Source organism: Dipodomys merriami, unplaced genomic scaffold (assembly GCF_024711535.1).
Source record: "Dipodomys merriami isolate MVZ:Mamm:240054 unplaced genomic scaffold, mDipMer1.0.p SCAF_3, whole genome shotgun sequence".
Taxonomy (NCBI): domain Eukaryota; kingdom Metazoa; phylum Chordata; class Mammalia; order Rodentia; family Heteromyidae; genus Dipodomys; species Dipodomys merriami.
This window is the reverse complement of record NW_027204492.1, coordinates 42557914-42579326: the sequence shown is the minus strand read 5'-3', so window position 1 is coordinate 42579326 and position 21413 is coordinate 42557914. Positions and strand designations below refer to the sequence as shown.

The 21413-nt window shown below is 37.7% G+C and overlaps 1 protein-coding gene across 3 annotated transcripts in view; it reads left to right on the top strand.

The window, feature by feature from the left end:
* Positions 1 to 21204, top strand: part of LOC138840172 (melanoma antigen preferentially expressed in tumors-like) — a 31634-nt gene extending 10430 nt beyond the window's left edge. For 2 of the 3 annotated variants that reach the window (XM_070040033.1, XM_070040032.1), the window contains 5 exons: positions 12153 to 12647; positions 14004 to 14074; positions 15641 to 15937; positions 16985 to 17572; positions 18678 to 21204. In XM_070040033.1, coding sequence (XP_069896134.1) covers positions 15651 to 15937; positions 16985 to 17572; positions 18678 to 19191 — 1389 coding nt within the window. In that variant the 5' untranslated portion in view covers positions 12153 to 12647; positions 14004 to 14074; positions 15641 to 15650 and the 3' untranslated portion in view covers positions 19192 to 21204. The remainder of the gene's footprint in view (positions 1 to 12152; positions 12648 to 14003; positions 14075 to 15640; positions 15938 to 16984; positions 17573 to 18677) is intronic. The other variant, XM_070040034.1, reaches the window with a different exon arrangement.
* Positions 21205 to 21413: the final 209 nt, after the last annotated feature.

Below are 21413 nucleotides of genomic sequence, written 5' to 3'. Positions count from 1 at the left end.
GCAAAACAAGGAATAAATTTGCTTCCAAAAACATTTTTGCTATGGGCAAAATTCACTTCTCTGGGGAATTAGAATTAATGTCTCCATTTGTTGCTATCCAAAAGGGACACATATCACATGCTTTTCCTCATATATAGAATCCAGGAGCAAGGAAAAAAAATAATACAAATGTGGAAGGAGTAGTATAAGAGGAAAAAAGTATATTAGATACAAATGGTAATGGAAAGTAGACCACTGAGGATATATATCTATGCTCAACAAACCTTTGCTCTTTAGCATTTATTTTGACTTCCTGTTGCTACTCTTGATTTTTATACAAAAATAATTGTATTATATTTATAGCTTTTATTTACCTTTATAATTTATTGATTTATGTAAATCCACTCATTCATGTACTTTTATTTTTGTATTGTTTGGAGACTCAACAGTATGCTGAAGTCATATTTGGTTCTTTTCTGATATCTTTTTTTTTGGAGGGGGAATAGGTCTTACTGTGTAGCCCAGGTTAGCTTCCAACTTGCAAGCCTCTGATTTCACCTCCTGAATGCTGGGGTTACAAGTGTGTACCACTTGATCTCCTTCCTGAGGGAAATGCTTTTACTTATTCACAATCAAAATTATGTTTGATGCAGTTTTTTAAATATTACTTGTCAGTCTGAATAAATACCTATTTTTATGAGAATGGTTATTGTTGTTGTTTAACCTTGATGGATTGTTGAATAGATAGCATACTATTTTTAACAGAATTTTTGGCAATAAATTATTCAGCTAATATGTTGTCACATATGGATCTCGTAAAATGTTTCTAAAAAGTTCATGTTTCTGGCCAGTTATCAATAGCTCATGCCTGTAATCCCAGCTACTTAGGAAGCTGAGATCTGAAGATACAGTTCAAAGCCAGCCAACACAAGAGATTTCAAAGTCCATGAGACTCATTTCCAATTAACCACCAAAAAGCCAGAAGTGGAGCTATAGCTGAAGTGGTAGAGTTTTAGCCTTGAGCACAAAACTCAGAGACAGCACCTAGGCCCTGAGTTTAAGCCGCAAGACCAACACACACACACACACACACACACACACACACACACACACACACACACACACACACACACACACAATTCAATGTTTGTGGTAGTAAGAAGTAAGTGAAAATAATAAAAATTCCAAAATAAAGCCTTTCTAGAAAGGGCTAAACATGACAGGAAATAGACTAAACATGATAGAATAGAGAATTGGTGAACTTCCATACATACTAGAGAAATTTACACAATGCAGATTACACAGAGGAAATACAGTGAAAACTGTCAGAATCTCAGGAATTGTGGAAACAATAAAGTGGCTAATATTTGTACTATTAAATTTTAGGAAGAGGGGCAGAGAATCTGACAGTGGTATAAAAATTAATGAGAGCAAAAAAAAAAAATTAACGGGAGCAGCTGGGTGCTCACGCCTGTAATCCTAGCTACTCAGGAGGCTGAGATCTGAGGATCGTGATTCAAAACCAGCCTGGGCAGGAAAGTCTGTGAAACTCGTATCTCCAATAAACCACCAGAAAATCAGAAGTGGCACTGTAGCTCAAGTGGTAGAGTGCTAGCCTTGAGCTGAAGAGCTGAGGGACAGTGCCCAGGCCCAGAGTTCAAGCCCCATGACTGACAAAAATAAATAAAAATAATAAAATTAATGGGAGGAATTATGCTTAAAGTTTTCATATAAAAACATAAAGAAATAAAAAAGAAAAGGAATGAAGAAAGGAAAGAAAGGGAAGGAAGGAAGAAAAATGGAAGGTAGAAGAGAGAAAGGAAGAAATGTTCTTATTTGTAGATGACATGACTGTGTACCTAATTATTTCAGAGTTTAATATAGGCACTCAGAAAACTAATTAAATATGATGTGTACACACAAAAATGAATTCAGATTTATATACTAACAGTAAAAAATGTGAAAAGTGCAATGGAAAGCAAAATACCATTTAAATTCCTAAATAATATACAAAAGTTATGAATCTAACAAAGCAACGATAGTGTCTGTATCTTGGACCCTTTGAAATAACAATAACAGAAATTGGATTCCTAAATTGATGTAGAGACATGTTCGTGGATTGTAAATGAGCACATTAAGGATGTCAAAAGCCCATCAAGACTTTTGTAGATGTATAACATATTATTGTAATATTTATATGCAAATGCATAAACACTACCATACTCACAATATGTTTGACAACAAATAATGAAGTGAACAAAATAACTATGCAATATTAATTTTACGTAAAGGTTTAGGAGTCAAGACAATGGTAAGGTAGATTCATTAATAAAATAACGTGGAAGGGTCTGGGAAAGTGGCTCAGTGGTAGAGTGCTTGCCTTTTATACATGAGGCCCTGGGTTCAATTCCTCAGCACCACATAAGCAGAAAAAGCCGGAAGTGGCACTGTGGCTGAAGTAGAGTCCTAGCCTTAAGCTGAATAGCTGAGGGACAGCTATTCAGGCCTCATGTTCAGGCCCAGAGTTCAGGCCCCACGACTGACCAAAAAAATAACATGGAAAACTCAGAAATGCACCCATACATATATAGCCAACTGATTTCTGAAAAAGGTTACAAAAGCAATTAGATGGAGAAATAATATTTTCAAGAAAATGATAGCAAAGCAACAATGAGAAGTATAAGTTGTCATGTCGAAAACGAACTTTACAACTTTCGTGCGGGGGGGGGGGCGGGGAAGGGGGGGTGCAGGGAGGATTAGGTGGGGGGGAGGATGGGAAGGGATGGGAAGGGTAAACAAACGAGGAGGCTGCAATGCTTGATAAGAAATGTACTCATCATCTTGCCCACGTAATTGTAACCCCTCTATACAGTATGTTCACAAAAAAGAAAAAAAGAAAATGATAGCAAAGCAATTGGACTTCCATAATGAAATAAATGAACCTTGCCCTAAACCTCACAAACTATAAATAAAACCTATTATAAATAAAACCTATTCCAAAGTAAGTTATATTTATATACAATGAAAAACTAAATGCTTCTAGAAAATATTCTCAGGCAAAATCTTTGGGATCTATGCTTAAGCAGAATTTTTGGCTTGATATCAAAAGCACAATACAAATCTAGCTTCAATGGGCTCATGCCTGTAATCCTAGCTACTCAGAAGTTTGAGATCTGAGGGTCACAATTTGAAGCCGGCTCAGGCAAGAAAGTCAGTGAGACTATTTTAAAAACTTATTTTTAAGAAGTTGTACGAAGAGGTTTTAATTCTGTAAGCCAGGTTATGAGGACACTGCATCTTGATCAATGCTACCCCATCCATTGTTTTCCCCCATTATTCCCTCTCCCATTTCCTTGTGTGTTTTTCAATTTCTTTCCTCGGATTTTTATAGTTTTTGCTATAGAGGTCCTTCACTTGCTTGGTTAGGTTTATTCCTAAATGTTTTTGAGGCTCTTGCAAATGAGATTGTTTTCCTGATTTCCCTCTCTGCACATTGTTGATATACACCATAGCTATCAATTTTTGTGGGTTAATTTTATATCCAGCTACTTTGCCAAATTTATTAGCTTTAGAAGCTTAAGGATGGAGTTTCTAAGGTTCTTTAGATATAGGATTATGTCACCTTCAAGGAGGGGTAGTTTGACTTTTTCCTTCCCTGTTTGGATCTGTTTTATGTTTTTCTATTGCATTATTGCTCTAGCTAGGAATTCCAGTATCGTATTGGAAAGGAGTGAAAGAAAGGATATCCTTGTCTTGTTCCTGATTTTAGAGAAAGTGATTTTAGTTTTTCCTTATTTAGTACAATGATCACCTTATTGTGTTGAGCTATGTTCCTTCTGTTTCTAGCTTCTCCATAAATGGATGTTGGGTTCTGTTGAAGCTTTTCCTGCATCTATTGAGATGATCATATAATTCTTATCATTACCATTGTTAATGAGGTTTATTATATTTATTGATTTATGTATATCTAATCAGTCTTAAATCTCTGAAATGAAGCCAACTTTATCATAGTGAATGGATTTTTGATTAGCTGTTGAATTTTGTTAGCAAGTATTTTATTAAGGAGCTTTGCATCTATGTTCATCAAAAAGATTGGTCTATAATTCTCTTTTTTCGTGGGGTCCACACCTGATTTGGGTATGAGTGTGATGTTGTTTTTATAGAATGTATTTGGTAGTGATGCTTTCCTTTCTTTTTTTGGGGGGGGGTCCGGTCATGGGGCCTGAACTCTGGGCCTGGGCGCTGTCCCTCAGCTCTTCAGTGCAAGGCTAGTGCGCTACCACTTGAGCCATAGCACCACTTTCGGCTTTTTTTTTCGGCTTATGGGGTGCTGAGGAATCGAACCCAGGGCGTCATGCATGCAAGGCAAGCGCTCTACCACTGATCCACCTTCCCAGCCCTCCTTTCTATTTCATGGAAACAATTGAAGTATACTGATTAGTTCTTCTTTAAAGGTCTAATAGAAATCTGCCATGAAACCATGAATTTCCTTATTTGAAGACGATTTACTTACTTGATTGCATTGCTTGTTATAGGTCTGTTTAAGTGATTTATACCACTTGGTTCAGCTTTGGCAGGTGTATGCCTCTAGATATTTATCCATTTCTTCCAGATTTTCCATCTTATTTGAGTATAGGTTTTTGAAATAGCCCCTCATAATCTTTTGGATTTCTTGAATATTTGTTGTGATGTTTCCTTTTCACTTCTAATTTTGTTGACTTAGGCCTCTTCTCTCCTTTATTTTTGGTAAATTAGCTGGGAGTTCATTTCAGTCTCATGTCTTTTTTTTGGTAAAATTATCTAGGGGTTTGTCAATTTTTTAATTTTATTAATAATTTTATTAATTTTAGTCTTTAATTCATTGATTTCTGCCATGTCTTTTACTCTCTGTCTCTCCATCTAGTAGTTTAGGTTCTGATTTGTCCTTGTTTTCTAGAAGTTTTAGTTGTATTATAAAGTTATTTGCTCGAGTGATTTCTGTTTTCTCAGTGGCACCCATGGGGCTTGAATTCAAGGCCTAGGTGATATCTCTGAGTTTTTGTGCTCAAGGCTAGCACTCTACCACCGGTGTCACAGCTCTACTTCTGGATATGTTTTAGAAATTTATCTTAGATAACATCTCCTAGACTTTTCCTCCTCAGACTGGTTGTGAACTGCAATCCTCAGATCTCAGTCTCCTGAGTAGTTAGGAGTACAGGTATGAGCCACAAGTGCCCAGCTTGTTTCTGTTCTCTTTATATAGCATTTAGAGCTATGAACTTTCTCTTCAATACTGATTTTGTTGTATCCCTGAGGTTCTGGTAAAATGTACTGCATTTTCATTAGATTGAAGGAACATGTGATTTCTCCCTTTATTTCTTCAGTGACCCAGCTATTACTCAGCAGTGTGTTCTTCAGTATCCCGTGTTTGAGTATTTTGTTTAGTATCTTTTGCCATTAAGTTCTAGATTAATTCTATTGTGATCAGATAGAATACAAAGAGTTATATCTTTTTTTAGTATTTGCTCAGGCTTATATTCCTATGATATGATTTATTTTGGACAAAGTTTTATGGGCTGCTGAGAAGAATGTGTATTGTGTGGTTGCTGGATGAAATATTCTGCAGATGTCTATTAATTCCATTTGGTTATTGTGTCATTTATTTCAGAGGTTCCTTTGCTAAACTTCTGTTTGACCTGTCTTTTGGTGAGAGTGGGTTGATATTAATGCCTCCGACTACTATTGTGTTGGAATCAGTTTTTGTAAGTCAAAGAGTGTTTAAGGCACTTGGGTGCACCACTGTTTGGTGCATATATATTGACCAGTGTAATTTATTATTCATAGTTAATTCCTCTGATTAATATGCAGTTACCTTCTTTATCTCTTCATACTGATTCTAACTTGAAGTCTATTTTATCAGATATCAATATGGCTACTCCTGCCATTTTGCAGGATACATTTACTTGGAAAATCTTTTTCCATCCCTTCACTCAGAATTTGGGTTTATCTTTGACAGCAAGTTGTATTTCTTGGTGACAATAATTGGACCATGTTTTCTGATCCAGGGTGCTGTTTTGTTTTAGATTGAACAATTGAGTCCATTGATGTTTAATGTTACAATCAAGAAATATGTGTGTTTCCTGCCATCTTATTATCATGTTGTTTGATCCATTCCTCTTCCTGTTTTACTGAACAAATCCTCTAGTGGTACTTTTATCATTGCTGTATTTCTTTGATTGATTGATTTATTTATTTTTATTAAGATGCTGTAGAGAGGGGTTACAGTTACATGAGTAAGGCAATGTCGATCATTGTTACCCCTTCCCTTCCTTGTTGTTGTCCCACTATCACTTCCCTCCCCCACTCCCACACTCCTCCCTTCCCTATCTAATCCCTCATTCACCGTAAGTTGTAAAGTTCATTTCCAATATACTATCCTTTGGGTAATCTTGTTGCAATGGGTCATCCTGTGTCCTTGTTTCAGCGTTTTGTTATTCTCCTTCCCCTCCCCAGATTAGACATGTATATATAAGATGCAGGGCATCAAAATCAAGTACAGTGACAACGGGGGATATGCCATAGGAGAAAGAACATACAGAGGTAGTTGTGGAGGTGGGAGGAAAGGGATGGTAGGGGGAAAACAAAGGAGGGGGCAACAATGCTTGATAAGAAATGTACTCATTACCTTACTCATGTAATGTAATACTTCTGTACAGCATTTTTACAATAAAAAAAGTACAAAAAAGAACATACAGAGAAAACAATAAAAAAATCACATGGTGCATTTAAAACAATAACAATAAAGACAGATCTCTTGTGTCTATATCTTGGGGTTCATTTCACTTAGCATCATCTTATATGGTCATTTGTACATGGTTTTTGAGCTTTCAGCTCATCTGATAAGATTAACCTATATGTATACTAAGTATTTCAAATAAGGGCAACCATGGGACCTAAATTTCTTTGGGACTGGGTAACTTCACTTAAAATGATTTTTTCCAAGTCTTTCCATTTCCTTACAAGTGGGGCAGTGTCATTCTTTCTGATGGAAACATAGAATTCCACCATATATATACATATATATGTATATATATGTATATATACACATTCATATATATACATATGCATACATACACACACATATCACATTTTCTTGATCTAATGTGTTAGTTCTATATCTTAGCTATGGTGAATAATACTGCGATAAATATAGCATTCGTATGGATTTGTTTGTGGTCATTTGGGTAAATGCCCAGAAGTGGGATTGCTGGGTCATAGGGGAGGTCTATGTGTAGTCTTTTGAGGAACATCCCCTCAAACATCTGTCATCATTAGTATTTCTTTGATTTTTCTGTCGGAGGCTATTTTTCTGTTCTGTATCCATTGTAATGCTAGATTAGTGTTATGAATTCCTTTAGTTTTTGTTTATCATGGAAGGTTTTTATTCTCCATCAATTGAGAATGCTAACTTTGCTGGGAACCCTAGTTTAGATTGACAGTTGTTGTTCAAAGCTTAAACTATGCTTTTCCAGGCTGTCCTTGCATTTAGTATTTGCAATGAGAAATCTGCAGTTATTCTAATATTTTCATTGTAATAAATTTCACTCTTTGATTTTGTGGATTTTTAAAATTTAATTCCTTATTTAGTAAGTCTAGAGAATTACAATAATTTTTTAGGAGTGTTTTTTCTCTGGTCCTGTCTGCTTCAAGTATGCTTCCATCAGATGGAAGCTTCTCTTCCTTGAGTTTGGGGAAGTTTTCTGTTACGAGTTTGGGGAAGTTCTCTGTTACAATTTTTTGAATAGGCCTTTAGTTTTCAATTCTCCCTCATCTATTCCAGTTACACATAGATTCCATCTTTTGCTAGAATCTGCTAGTTCTTGTATGTCCCTTTGGTATCCTGTTTCTTTCAATGTTCTGATTCCATTGCTTTATCTTCAAACCATGATTCCCCGTTTTCAACTTTTTTTGTTTTGCCTATGCTTTCAACTGTATTTTGTGTTAACTTTATAGAGCTTTTCATACTTTCCATCTCTTTATCGAATTCATCTCTCATCTCCTGTTTTGCCTTCTTTGTTTTGTTTCTTTGTCTGATTTCACATTTTATTGTAATTTTTTTAAGATGTGCTTTTAAAATTTTATTTCACTGGCCATTTCTCTCAATATTCTTTAATAAGTTCTTTGTTTGGCCTTTATTCTTCATTCTCAGGCCCTTCATTGCATCATTGTTGGTTTTTTAGGATGGTATGTTGTCTTGCTCATGAGGTTTGTATATTTTCTTTGCCAGTCTTGGGGCACTGTCCTCAAGCTTCTTTTGCTAGCTCTACCACTTGAGCCACAGAGCCACTTCTAGCTTTTTCTGTTTATGTGGTACTGATGAATCGAACTCAGGGCTTCATGCATGCTAAGCAAGCACTCTACCACTAAGTCACATTCCCAGCCCTGTTCATGAGTTTTGTGATCTTTCACTGTGAATTACACCTCTGAATTCAAAGTTTGTGAAAACTATTCAGATTAGGTGCTGCAAAGAATACTCCAGGAAGATGCAATAGCACTAAGAGTTGAACTCCAGTTCATTAATTATTCCAGTGGTCCTAAAGGGGTTCCTACTCCAAAATCTGAGCCCTGACCAACAGAAGTACAATACTTTTATTGTACTCAAGTTCTAGGTTCTAGGTCTGAGTAGAGGACAAGTGTTTTGAGTTTTGTTTTACCCAAATGATTACAGTTCCTAAAAATAACTTGAATCATAAAGTTCAAGCTAGTTCTAGTCAAGCTGGCAATCACAAGCTTTTCCTTACCAAGCTTAGTTAGTTCTGATAATAGGAGGATTGAACTAGTTCTGATAATGGTGGGTTTTCCTTATCATAGAGTTCAGTTGTAATAGGGAGTGATATGAGAGCTTAGATATAAGTAGAAAAGATTAGAGTTCTAAGGGAAGGGAGGGGTGATGAGGAATAGTTTGCCAGAGAGATCAGCCAGGAAAACAAATAAGACTTTATAGAAGATAGAGAACAAGGAATGAGAAGGAGAAAAATAAAAAAATGGAGAAAAATCAATCAACTCCAGTAAAGGAGACAAAATTGAGAAGAGATGATTCTTCTTTTTCTTCTCTCTCTTTTTTTTTGTCGGTCATGGGGCTTTAACTCTGGGCCTAGATGCTGTCCCTGAGCTCTTCAACTCAAGGCGAGCACTCTACCACTTGAGCCACAAAGCCACTTCCGGATTTTTGGTAGTTAATTAGAAGTAAGAATCTCACAGATTTTCCTGCCTGGGCTGGCTTTCAACCATGATCCTCAGATCTCAGTCTCCTGAGTAGCTAGGATTACAGGCATGAGCCACCAGTGCTCAGCTGAGAAGAGATTATTGTTAATCCTTAAATACTGTACAGTCAACTCTAAACAACCCAAGCCAAAGGGTGATACTCATACACTTAAACACTCCTACATTTTCTAAAGAGAGTGATGAGAGAAAATTCCCCAAATTCAGTTTAAATATCATCTTTAGGGTTTTTCTCCCCCACTAAGATCTCTCATCAGTGTGATCTGCACTCCCAGTCAGAGGGTTGGCTCCGTGAACTATTTTGGATGGGTTGCAATCTCTCTGTCTTAGGTGCTGACAGTGATCCACACAATCTTTGTCCTTGCAGTTTCAAGAACCAGTTGCTCTTGCGGCAGCTCAGGCTGTGTATGGGTGTTTTAGTAATAGAACAGAGTTCCACAGTCCTTTTTGCTTCTCACTAGCTTAGATGACCATCAGGTGTTCTGGGTGACGGGTGAGGTTTCACAGCTCTTCTCACTGCCTGCATGGGGCTAGAGGGCTCATCACACATCTTTCAGCCATGGTCAGTGTCCTGAGTATGGGGCAAGGTTCCACCTCCCTTCTTGCTACTAGGGTGGGACTCAGGAGGTGGTCACTCACCAATGGTAGCTATGGGTATGGCTTCCTTCCTGGATTCCTTTTTTGGCACTATAATTCTATAGAGCAGAGATACCTTTGGTTGTTTATTGCCTCACTGGAACCTTCAGAGAGTGATGGCCACTGTCTGCATGTGTGTTTATGTCCTCTTCCAAGTGTCCCAGCCTCCAGATTTAGAACTGTCATTTTGTTTCCCTCTGTTGGTATAGTGGGTACATGGGTCTCAGGAGAGGAAGAGGAGAAGGAGGAGGAGGAAGAAAAGGAGGACAAGGAGGAGCCCAGGATCCCAGGAATAAAGCAAGACCATACCCTGAAAATAACTAATATATAAAGGGATAGAGGCCTGAATGGCATAGTGTCTGTGTGTCTGTGTGTCAAGCACAAGACAAGGCCTTGAGTTCAACTTCTAATACCAAATGATCCATCCTCAAATAACAATAGCAACAAACCAACAAGTCCTCTCAAATTGGTATAGTCCAAGGCAGTCAGTTCAAAATCATAAAACATCTTAAAGAAAAAGAGAATTGGAAGAACCTAGACTTTCTGACCCTATCAGTCTCATAATTGCAACCAATGATGATAACCACTATAATTATTCATTTTGAAAACTATCAAGTATTCTGCTGTGTCCTGTATTGATATGCATAATCTGAATATACCACATCAGTATCCTTATGAATTTGAATGTATTATTAGTCTTATGTTAAAGGTCTATGATGAAAACTTCTTTCATATAATTAGAGGAAATGGAGCAAATATCTAAGAATGAAAAAAAAAACCAGAAAATCAACTACAAAAATACCACAATCATATGATAATTTTTTCATGAAGAAAAGTAAGGCATATCACTGCAGATGTGAACTAAGGAAGACAATCAGTGGGGTCAGGCTTTTAGAGGAAAATCATAATGGTATGGGAGTATAGTTGATCATTTAGTTTTAGAATAAGAAAAGGAGTGGTGGAAAAAAATTCATTTATTCATCCCACAAATACTCAAAATCCATGGGACCAGGCCCTATTATAGTCACTCTGGATATATTAATAAGTAATAGACAAGATTCTTTCCCTTTCAAGATTGTTATTTTTCCACTATGGCAAACAATTGAATAAAACAGCATATAGAAGGGAGGAATTGGAGGGGGAGGAAAAGTGGGAGAAAACGAGGGTGGGAGAAACAATGTTCAATAATAAATGTACTCATTACCTTACTTATGTAACTGTAACTCCTCTGTACATCACCTTTACAATACAATAAAATGAAATTTAAAAATAATAGCATTTGAGTAAAAATACTATATTCCAAGCCAGGCTCAATCCTGTCATACTAGCTATTTAGGAAGCTAAGATTGGGAGAATTGAGATTTAAAGCCAGCACAGTCAGAAAAGTATGTGAAATTCTATGTCCAAAATAATTAGCAAAAACCTGGCTTGGAAGCATGGCTAAAGTGGTAGAAGTTCACCCAAACAGGCAAAGTCAAGTAGGTTGGAGGCTTAGTGTATTCCATAGCTGGTGAATATTGTGGAAAAGAAAAAGCCACAAATATAAAATATGGAGTTGAGAGCATGTAATGAAAGTAGAATTCAAGCCAAATATTAACTAGCATCTCAATTGATAGCAGTATTCCTGGATGGGTGGAAAATTTCTACTTTAGGCTGCAATTTTCATATGTCAGTGTAAATTCTTTTTTTTGGGGGGGTGGGGTCCGGTCGTGGGGCCTGAGCTCTGAGCCTGGGCGCTGTCCCTCAGCTCTTCAGCTCAAGGCTAGCACTCTACCACTTGAGCCACAGCGCCACTTCCGGCTTTTTTCTTTTTGCTTATGTGGTGCTGAGGAATTGAACCCAGGGCCTCATGCATGCAAGGCAAGCGCTCTACCACTGAGCCACCTTCCCAGCCCTCAGTGTAAATTCTTTACTGGCTTCATTACAGAAAGTTTAGAACACAGTTTTCTAATCTTTCATAAGGATTCAAGTTCCTTCTTTATCTTCATTTTTCTTTCTCTCCTTTCCTCCCTCCCTTTCCCCCTCCCTCCCTCCCTCCCCCCCTCCCTCCCTCTCATTCCTTCCTTCTTTCCTTCCTTCCTTCTTTCATTTCTTCCTTTTTCTTTTTCTTTTGTTGGGTACTTTTCGATGATAAGATGAAAGCATTCCTATTTTGCCAAGGCCAAGTGATTTTCTCAGGCAATATGGAGACCACAAATATCTGTGTTGTTTGGCTATATCCCTGTTTAAAATATATAAAAAATCTGAAATAAAATGTGCTTACTTTTATTTTTCAGTAAATGCCCTGCCCTGCTGTATTGTCTACTAAATCTGCCTTCAAGAATCCCTGGCCAGCCAGTTCCCAAATCACACTCACGTTTTTCTCACCTTTGGAGCTTGAAGGCTCTAGAAGATTCCCAGCAGAAGGATAGCGGAAGTTGCAGAAATTGGAAGATCCCAATAATTCACACTCCTGGAAACTACTAGAAACCAATAACTTAGAGCTCCAGGGATTTCTTAAAACTCAAGGGATCTCGGAGCTTGAAGTAACTCTGCTCCTTTAGGTCAGCCACCTACCAGTGCTTATGGGGTTGATTGATCTTGGTAACAAGTGACTCGACTCAAGCTGAACCGCAAAATTCCTCTTGTGGCTAGTTGAGCTTTCAGAGAAAAACCATTAAGAGATAAAGCACCACAAAACCAGTTGCATTTTTTTGCATCAAGATCTTAACAAGAACAAGAGGAGCTCCAGTGGCTAAAGAAAGAAATTATTTTTGGATTCTTCCCATTAGGTAAATTACAATAGTATCTTTTATATATTTATATGTATGTTACATGTATTTTGGCCTAAATTATCCAGGGCTAAAGTTTAGGTAGATCATTAGGAAAGGTGATCTAGACAGATGACTCAGTGGTCCACTACAGGGCACTGTTTATGCATTGGTTTATGTGTAATTAACTTCACTTACATAATAATTTCGCATTCTCTCTTTAAAATCTCCCAAACAAGACTGGGGGTTTGACTCAGTGGTAGAGCACATCCTTAGCAACCACAAAGCACCGAGTTGAAAAATTCCAAAACACCAACAACAAAAATTCTCATTTTTCTCCTTATTTTCAGAAAATTATATTCCTTCTTTCATCTTAGTTTTCTATGTGATTTTTATGCCAGACTTACAAATAACATGTGTTGAACTGAATGGCTATCCCTTCTTTATTGCTTTTCATTTGTATTATGGTTAAAAGCACTTTCTCATCTGAAGAATGAATCCCAATTCACTCACAGGTTGTAGATGACTGTGGTTTCATTTCTTATGTAGCATTATAAATTGATACTTCTTTTATTGTTACTATTTTCTGGAGCTTTTTGAGCATGCCACTGTGTAATCTAGGTTGTACATGGACTCCAAAATCTTCTTGCTTCAGTGTTTGAGTTCTAAGATTACTGGTACACACCACCATCCAGACTGATTTAATCTTTTTAATTCTTCATTTTGAAATATTTTTAAACTTTCAAACAATTGCAGAGAGATGGCCATGCCCATTGGCTCAAGCCTGTAATTCCAGTTATTCAGAAGTGGGGATTAAGTTCAAAGCCAGCCTGGGCAAAAACAGAGGGAGATTCCATCTCAATAAACTATGCATAAGTACTTGTCTTCTCAGCTACATAGGAGGCTTTAGGTAACAGGATTGATTTTGAGGTTGCCTCCCCTCCCCCCAGGATATATGCAAGACCTTATAAAAGATAAAGAACCATTCATTTTCCTTCCACTTGCCATTTGAATATTACAACATCATTCTGGTGTCATACAAAATTATCAGTACATGCAGATCAGATGCAGAAAGCTATATAGGGCCTGAGTCCACAGGTTCTTCACCTCTGCATCAGAAAAATAACTAATTAGACAAGGGATGGGTCAAAGTGGTTGACAGTATGCCTAGCAAGTGTAAAGCCTTGAGTTCAACACATAGAGTCAATAAAAATATTGTACAGAAAGTCTTATCTCAGATTTTTCTAGTAATATATTCTGTACACAGAAAATTACAAAATTAGGAGATTCACAATGATGCATTGCTAATAACTAACTATAGAGTTCATTTGAATTTTATTATTCATCTCATTAGTGCTTTAAAAAATCCTATTACAGGAGCCTATTCAAGATTCTGCACTGCATTTGATCTTTCACAACTCTTGTCACTTTGGAAGAGTCCTGGTCAGGTACTTTTTTAGAATATATCTGAATTTTAATTTATTTGATGTTTTCTTATGATTACATTAGGTTATGAATATGTGGCAAGAATATTCATTTTGTTGTCTTTCCCTTTACTTCAGTGGTGAGGGAGGAATTCACACCATTAGCCAGATATATAGTACCTGAGACTAGACAGATCAAATACACAGAAGTTTATTACTAACATTTACAGCCTAGGAAAGGAAAGTACCACATAACAGAAGGAACCACACATATCACCCTCTGGAAGAAAGCAAGCATGCAGAGGCCATGTGGGCACTCTTGCTAACAAGATAATGAAATGGCCTTTCGTTCATAAGGGATCAATTGACCTGATTAAATACTGTGGATTAGTGGGAAACAGAAACATGCTAGTCAGGCATAAACTGTCACAGTCCTGAAGTCTGCCTAATAAAGAGGAACATGATAAAGCAGACAACTTTTAGTTGATAAAGTTGTGGTTTTACATCTTTGTGTAGAGTTATATTTTCCTTTTTGTTGAGTTATATTTCTTCTTTTTGGGGGCCAGTAGTGGGCTTGAATTTAGGGCCTGGGCACTTCTCTGGGCTTTTTCACTCAAAGATAGTCTCTGCCATTGAGATACAGCTACACTTCTGGCCTTGTATTGGTTAATTGGAGATAAGAGCCCTGGACTTTCTTTCCCAGGCTAGGTCTTAGCCTCATGAGCAGGTAGAATTACAGGTATGAGCCACCAGTATCCAGCTGGGTTATATTTTTTGGTAGGAAATAGCAGGACCCAAGTAGCTCATTGATGAACATTATCTTCTGTTAACTTACTATTGATTTCTTTTTTTGTTGTTGTTGGTTGTGGGGCCTGAACTCTATGCCTAGGCACTGTCCCTCAGCTCTTCAGCTCAAGGCTAGCACTCTACCACTTGAGCCACAGCGCCACTTCTGGCTTTTTCTGTTTATGTGGTACTGTGCAATTGAACCCAAGGCCTCATGTATGCAAGACAAGCACTCTACCACTGAGCCATCTTCTCAGCCCCTTACTATTGATTTACTAATGACATTTTTGTCATATGCTTATACTTGTCACTGTGATCTACTGAGAGGCCAGAGGAGATCTCCAGAAAGAGTGGAACTCAACTCAACTCCTGGCCTACACTAGTACTTACATTTTTTGCTTAAACTCAGGGCTTGGACAATGTCCCTGAGCCTCTCTGTGCTCAAGGCCAGCACTCTACCACTTGAGCCACAGCACCACTTTTGGCCCTTTCTGTTCATGTGGTACTGAGGAATCAAATCCAGAGCTACATGCATGGTAGGCAAGCACTCTACCACTAAGCCACATTCCCAGCCCCATTAGTACTAATTGCAGAAAAGAAATTCAGTCCCAAGACATGAGGCCTCTATGTAGGAGATTGGAAGACATTTATTTAGAAAGCAAACAAGTAAGACACACTTGGGCATTAAGTTTGGGCATTCTTATCATATTTATTTAGTAATATTTTGTCTAGTTCTAATTTAGGGGGAAAATAAGAACTATGGATGTCTTCTCCAAATTTATAATATTTTTCATCATGGTATAGATTCATTAATATGGACCCAAAGGAGCCAGGCACACTGCTTGACCTTGCAGTACAGACTCTGATGAATAATGAGCCTTTAGCCATCCACGCCCTTGAGGAGATCCCAAGAGAACTTTTTATTCCATTGTTTATTGCTGCCGTCTCTGGTGGACATAAGAAGATACTGAAGGCAATAGTGAGCATGTGGCCTTTTCATTGTCTCCATGTTGGGACCTTGAACGTTCAGGAGTCATATTGTGAAATCGTGGAAGCCTTGATTGATGGTCTTCAGTTCCTTCCTGTCCACAGCTCTTCTCGGTAAGATTATAAATAATAGACACGTGATGAGTCAACAGAAGATATATAAGGACATGATGTATGAGAGGGCTTATTAGTCTCCAGAGGTAGTTAATGGTGAATAATGAAAATCTGCATGATATTGGGTAGTATGCAAGTGGTTACAAATGAATTAACTGAAGTATAATAGATTCTATGAAGAGCTCAAATAGTACAATCTTTTAGAAAGACGAGGCCAAAGCCCAACAAAACCAGCACCAGGAAATGGGCATATGCAAGAAGGGAGGTGGGGCTAAGGGTAGAATGAAGAGGGGAAGTGAGAAAGAATGCAGTCATGAGTTCATTGTGTATCTCACAAAATAATGAAAAGTAATGGAGGAGTGGGTCAAAGGGGAGTGAGAATGTTGAGGGGGGTGAGAATATTGCAGGGACCAACACTAAGATGCTTTGTATTCATAAAGTGCTTTTTTTATGACAGCTAAAAAAACCCCACAATCTTGTCAAGCCACTTCAGGTTTTTGGTTCTTATGACCCTAAGATAATAAACTTGGTAACATTGAAAAAAATCCATATGAGGCTATTGGTACAACATTTTTGGGGGGTTGGTCATGGGCCTTGAACTCTCGGCTTGGGTGCTGTCTCTGAGCTCTTTAGCTCAAGGCGAGTACTCTACCATGTGAGCCACTGCACCTCTTCTGGTTTTCAGGTGGTTAATTGGTGATAAGAGTCTCAATGACTTTCCTGCCCAGGCTGGCCTCGAACTGCAATCCTCAGATCTCAGCTTCCTGAGTAGCTAAGATTACAGGCGTGAGCCACCAGTGCCCGACTTGGTACAACATTTGAGTTTATCTTAAAGACAGATTTGATTACGGAGAGATGATTGAAGATGGATTGTGGTATTGGACATTATGTACAAGAGGGACATTAATATTAACACTGTTGCTGGTAGATTGTATATGGAGTAATGCCCAAGAAAAAAGATGTTGTCCCTGCTTCTCATTGTTTATCCCTCTGGTTCACATTAAAGTCTGCTACCTCTTATATGTGCCATCTTTTCCTCTCCTACAGGGTACCCAAACTGAGGATCCTAGATTTAAGGCAGGATACAGAATGCAAGACCACATGTTCTGACTTTTTGAACAGGTTCCCATTATGTTTTCAGTCTTGTGTTTATTCTCCAAACTCTATCCTGAAATTACAAGGAGCTCGGCCTGGTTTTTCAAATTCTGAGTCTGAACTTCAACTATCCAGACAACCCATGGAAGTATTAGTGGACCTATATCTTGATGGTACTGTGAAGACATGGCAATTGCTTTCTGTGGTTCTAGGTAAAGTTGAGCAGAGCTTTGGATCCCTGCATCTCTGCTGCAGAGATTTGCAAATTGATAAAGTATCTGAATGTAGAAGCACACTGAAGTTTCTGGATCTGGTATGCATTGATCATCTGGGAGTGCATGGATCTTATTTGAGTGAAGTTTGCAGCATTTTGGCTCAGATGATCCACCTGGACAGCCTCAGTCTGTCTAAAATCACATTTCGATCCTATAAAGGGAAAAGTTTCAGAGCTTTTCTCACTCACCTTGGGCGGATGGACAGCCTTCAGGAGCTCAGCCTGGCTTACTTCTCTGTCAAAGATCAGCTGCATAAAATACTCAGGTGAGAGACTGGCGAGGTATCTAGGGTTACATAAAATTTCTTAGGACTGTTATCTATTAAGTGATTGTAAAATCCACATTATTGACTAATGCTATATGTATATATGAAATATTTTATTCTAGAATCATGGGAATCTGAAATCTAGGAGTGCTTATTTTAGTCCAAAGATTTTCAGTAATTTTTAGTGAGAGTAAGTGATTATATAAATTTCACAAATTTCACAGTATTGTAAGATAGCGATACTTAACGTCACAAACACATTTTAACCTTCACGAGGCAAATTATCATTATTATCATCTATAAAGTTGGTGAATTATATGAGCTTTGACAATACAACTATTTTTTCCACATTGGGTGACATGTATATTTCTTTCCTTTTGCTTAGTCTAAGCTGTTCCCTCTTTCCCTCTCATTCCCTCCTTCCCATCGCTGCCCTTGAGTTGCATAGTTCATTTTCATCAATGTCCAGTGTAGCTGATGGGCCCCTCTGTTGTATGTTTTCCCTGTTTCCCTCTGATTCCGTGTCCTCCTCCTAGCTTCCCTCAGATATGCACATATCTATGTATATACATATATATATACATACACACACAATATATGTGGTCAAGAACATGGAATCATTTAGTAATGATATGACAAATTGAGTGAAGGTCCTTTGTTTCTCGAGTCTTGTTTACTTTGTCATATCTCCTTGCATTTTGGATTTAACATCCATATATCAGGGAGACCTTGTGCTATCAGTCTCTTTGATCTTGGCTTACCTCACTCAAAATGATTTTTTCGAGTTCCATCCATTTTCCTGTGAGTGCCATTATCTTGTCTTTTCTAATGGCTGCATAATATTCCATTGCATGTAGGTACCACAATTTTTTGATCCATTCATCTGTAGTGGGGCATCTGGGTTGTTTCCATATCTTGGCTATTGTGCTTCAATGAACATGGAGGTGCATGTGTCCTTGTATCCTGGTTCCTGTTGCTCAAGGTAGATGCCGAGGAGTGGTATGGGTGGGTCATAGGGGAGGTCTATATTTAGCTTTCTGAGGTACCTCCAGACAAAATACGTGTGTTTGATAATTGGGTATAAATACTTTTTAACTCTCTGCAGAGTCCTGTCACCTGAGTTGGATTTCTTGTATCTGAATGTCTGTGACCTGACTACTAAAGACTTCACTTCCTTGTCCCAAAGCTTTCAGACCAGCCGTCTAAGAGTATTGAATCTCAGTAACAACCAGATAACTTGGGAAGATTCTCAACCATTACGGATTCTTCTGGAGAAACTATCAGGTACCCTGAAGCATCTAGAGATAAATAGTTGCCTTATAACAGATACTATTCTCTCTTCTCTCATCCCAGCCATAAGAAGCTGTTCTTTGCTCCATGTCCTTGGCTTTGCCTCCAATCCTATTACCATGCCTATGCTTAGGAATATTTTCCCACATATAACAGCCTTGAAGGACCTGAAGTATGTGCTTTATCCTATCCCTGTACATTGCTATGATCAGTGGGGTTTTCGTGGCAGCTTAGACCGACAAAAGCTTTCTGTAGTGAAATCACAATTGAAAGTAATGCTGCAGGCAGCAGAGCGGAATGACATGAAGTGGACCACTTCATATGCATGATTTTTCACAGTGCAAAGAGCTGATAGAACAATGATGTATGCCTTTAAAGCATTCAGTATTCTTGCCTGAATCCCAGAGTCACCATATTTAAAACTCTGCTGTTCAAGACTTTGGTGTTAGGAAGATTAGATTCGTAACTGGTATGTATAGAAGAAAATAGAGAGCTTTGAGAAGTCCTGTGAGTCTCCTGTCTATTGTTCTCTACAACTGCTTTCTTGTTACTGATCACAGTGTTGGATAAGTGATATGAGCAGACCCATTCATGCTATACCATTTTATTGCCAAATTGATCAGTTCACTTATGGGTGATCGACACCAGTCAGGACAATTTAAACCTTTCCTGGATGCTTTGATAGAGTGATGGCTTTAATAGAGTAGTGACTGAAGACACTAATTTCCACCCTAAAGTATTTCAAACATCTTACCTTTAATGTTGCCTTAAGTTGCTTAGGAGAAACCATCTGCTATTAAAAAAAGAAAACTATGCCCACCTACCTAACTGATGTCTGAAACTGCATGTTGCCACATCCTTTTCTAGGTCTTAACCGCTGGAACTCAGTCATTATTTCATACACATCAGCCAAGAGTCTATTATTAGGTACTACTCTAGGTGCTAAGAGTGAGAAGGCTAATAAGGCAAGGTTCTTACCTCAAGCCTCTCAGAGTACAAATGTTCCCATGGTTTATCTGTCCCTCCAATCTCTCTTAGGCTCCCTTTGAAAATTATTTAACCTCCTATACACAGTATTTTCACCCTTCACATGTTCTATTTAGTAAACCTGGCCTCCATACTGTTGGTTAGCTCCTCACCACTCAGGTCATAGCTTAAATGGTTCTTCCATAGGAAAGTTTTCTCATTTCCTTTGTTAGTCTCCTTTCTGTTATTGTGCAGAATACCAAGGCAATCAACCTATAAGGAAGAAATTTTTAGTTTGGTTCCCATTTTCAGAGTTTTCAGTCACTGGTTGCTTGATACCATCATGTATGTTTGAGCCTGTAGTGAGGCTGCGCTCATGATAGAACAGAACTGCCCACCTAATGGTCCTCAAGAAGGCGAAAGAGGAGAGGGGCTAGAGTTCGAATAGCCCTTTCAAAGGCATGCCTCCAGTACCCTACTTCCTCCAAGTAGGACCCAACCCCAAAGTTGTCACCACTTCCCAACATTACCATCCTTTAGCTACCAAGCCTTTAGCATTGAGCTTTTGGGAACATGTAAGGTCTAAGCCATAGCACTTTCCTTACTGTCTCTAGTTCTGTTATCAGATGCTTTCTCGTGATTCATCTTATATCCTTAATGTTTGATATAATTTTATATGTACTTGCTTATTTTTCACTTGTACTGGAGTTGCTTGTTTTTGCTTTGGTACTTGTATGAGGCACATGTGTCTATTGAGCCTTAGAAATCTGGCCATTCCAATGTGTGATATTCTATAAATGTGAAAGGTACTTTGTATATTCCAGACTTAGTAATAAGCAACAGATATGGAATAACTGACTAATAACTATTGACACTGTTTATATGTTGAAATAATAGTGTACAGTGTTTCAAACACATAGAAAAAGCATGTAAAATTATTTGTTCTTAACATGTTGAAATTCCAACACCACTGCATATCAATGACCTAGTAAAAGTAACTGAAAACAATTAAAAATTGTTTACAGTGTTTCCTTGTTGAAATTAAAAGAGTGCTTTTTAAAAAAACTGTAAAAGTGTACATCGTTTCTCATGTTGAAATTATCATATACTCCATTTCAGACTAACTCAATAAAAACACAATTAAAACCTGGGCATGGTGGTCTACTCCTAAAATTTTAGCTACTCAGGCCATGGAGGAAGGAAGATTGAGAATCAAGATTAGTCCTGGAAAAAAGGTATACCCTACCTTAGAGAAAATAATAACACAATAAAAAAGCATTTTCATTAATATTAGTATCAAACTACAGTACCAACTTAGAAAGAAAACAGTGTTAACATAACTAACATATATTTTATTTAACATAATTATGCATAACATAACATTTCAAAGACATGAAACTAAAACATGAAAAATTAATACTTTGTTTTTCAGTTTTACATTTCTAGTGTGTTGAAATGACAATACACTGAATTTTAAAGACTTATTCAAATCAACAATTTATATTGCTTCCATATTAATGTTATATTATTCTTGGCATTTTGTGTTGGTATTTGTTATTAAAATTCACCTACCTATTTAAACTTT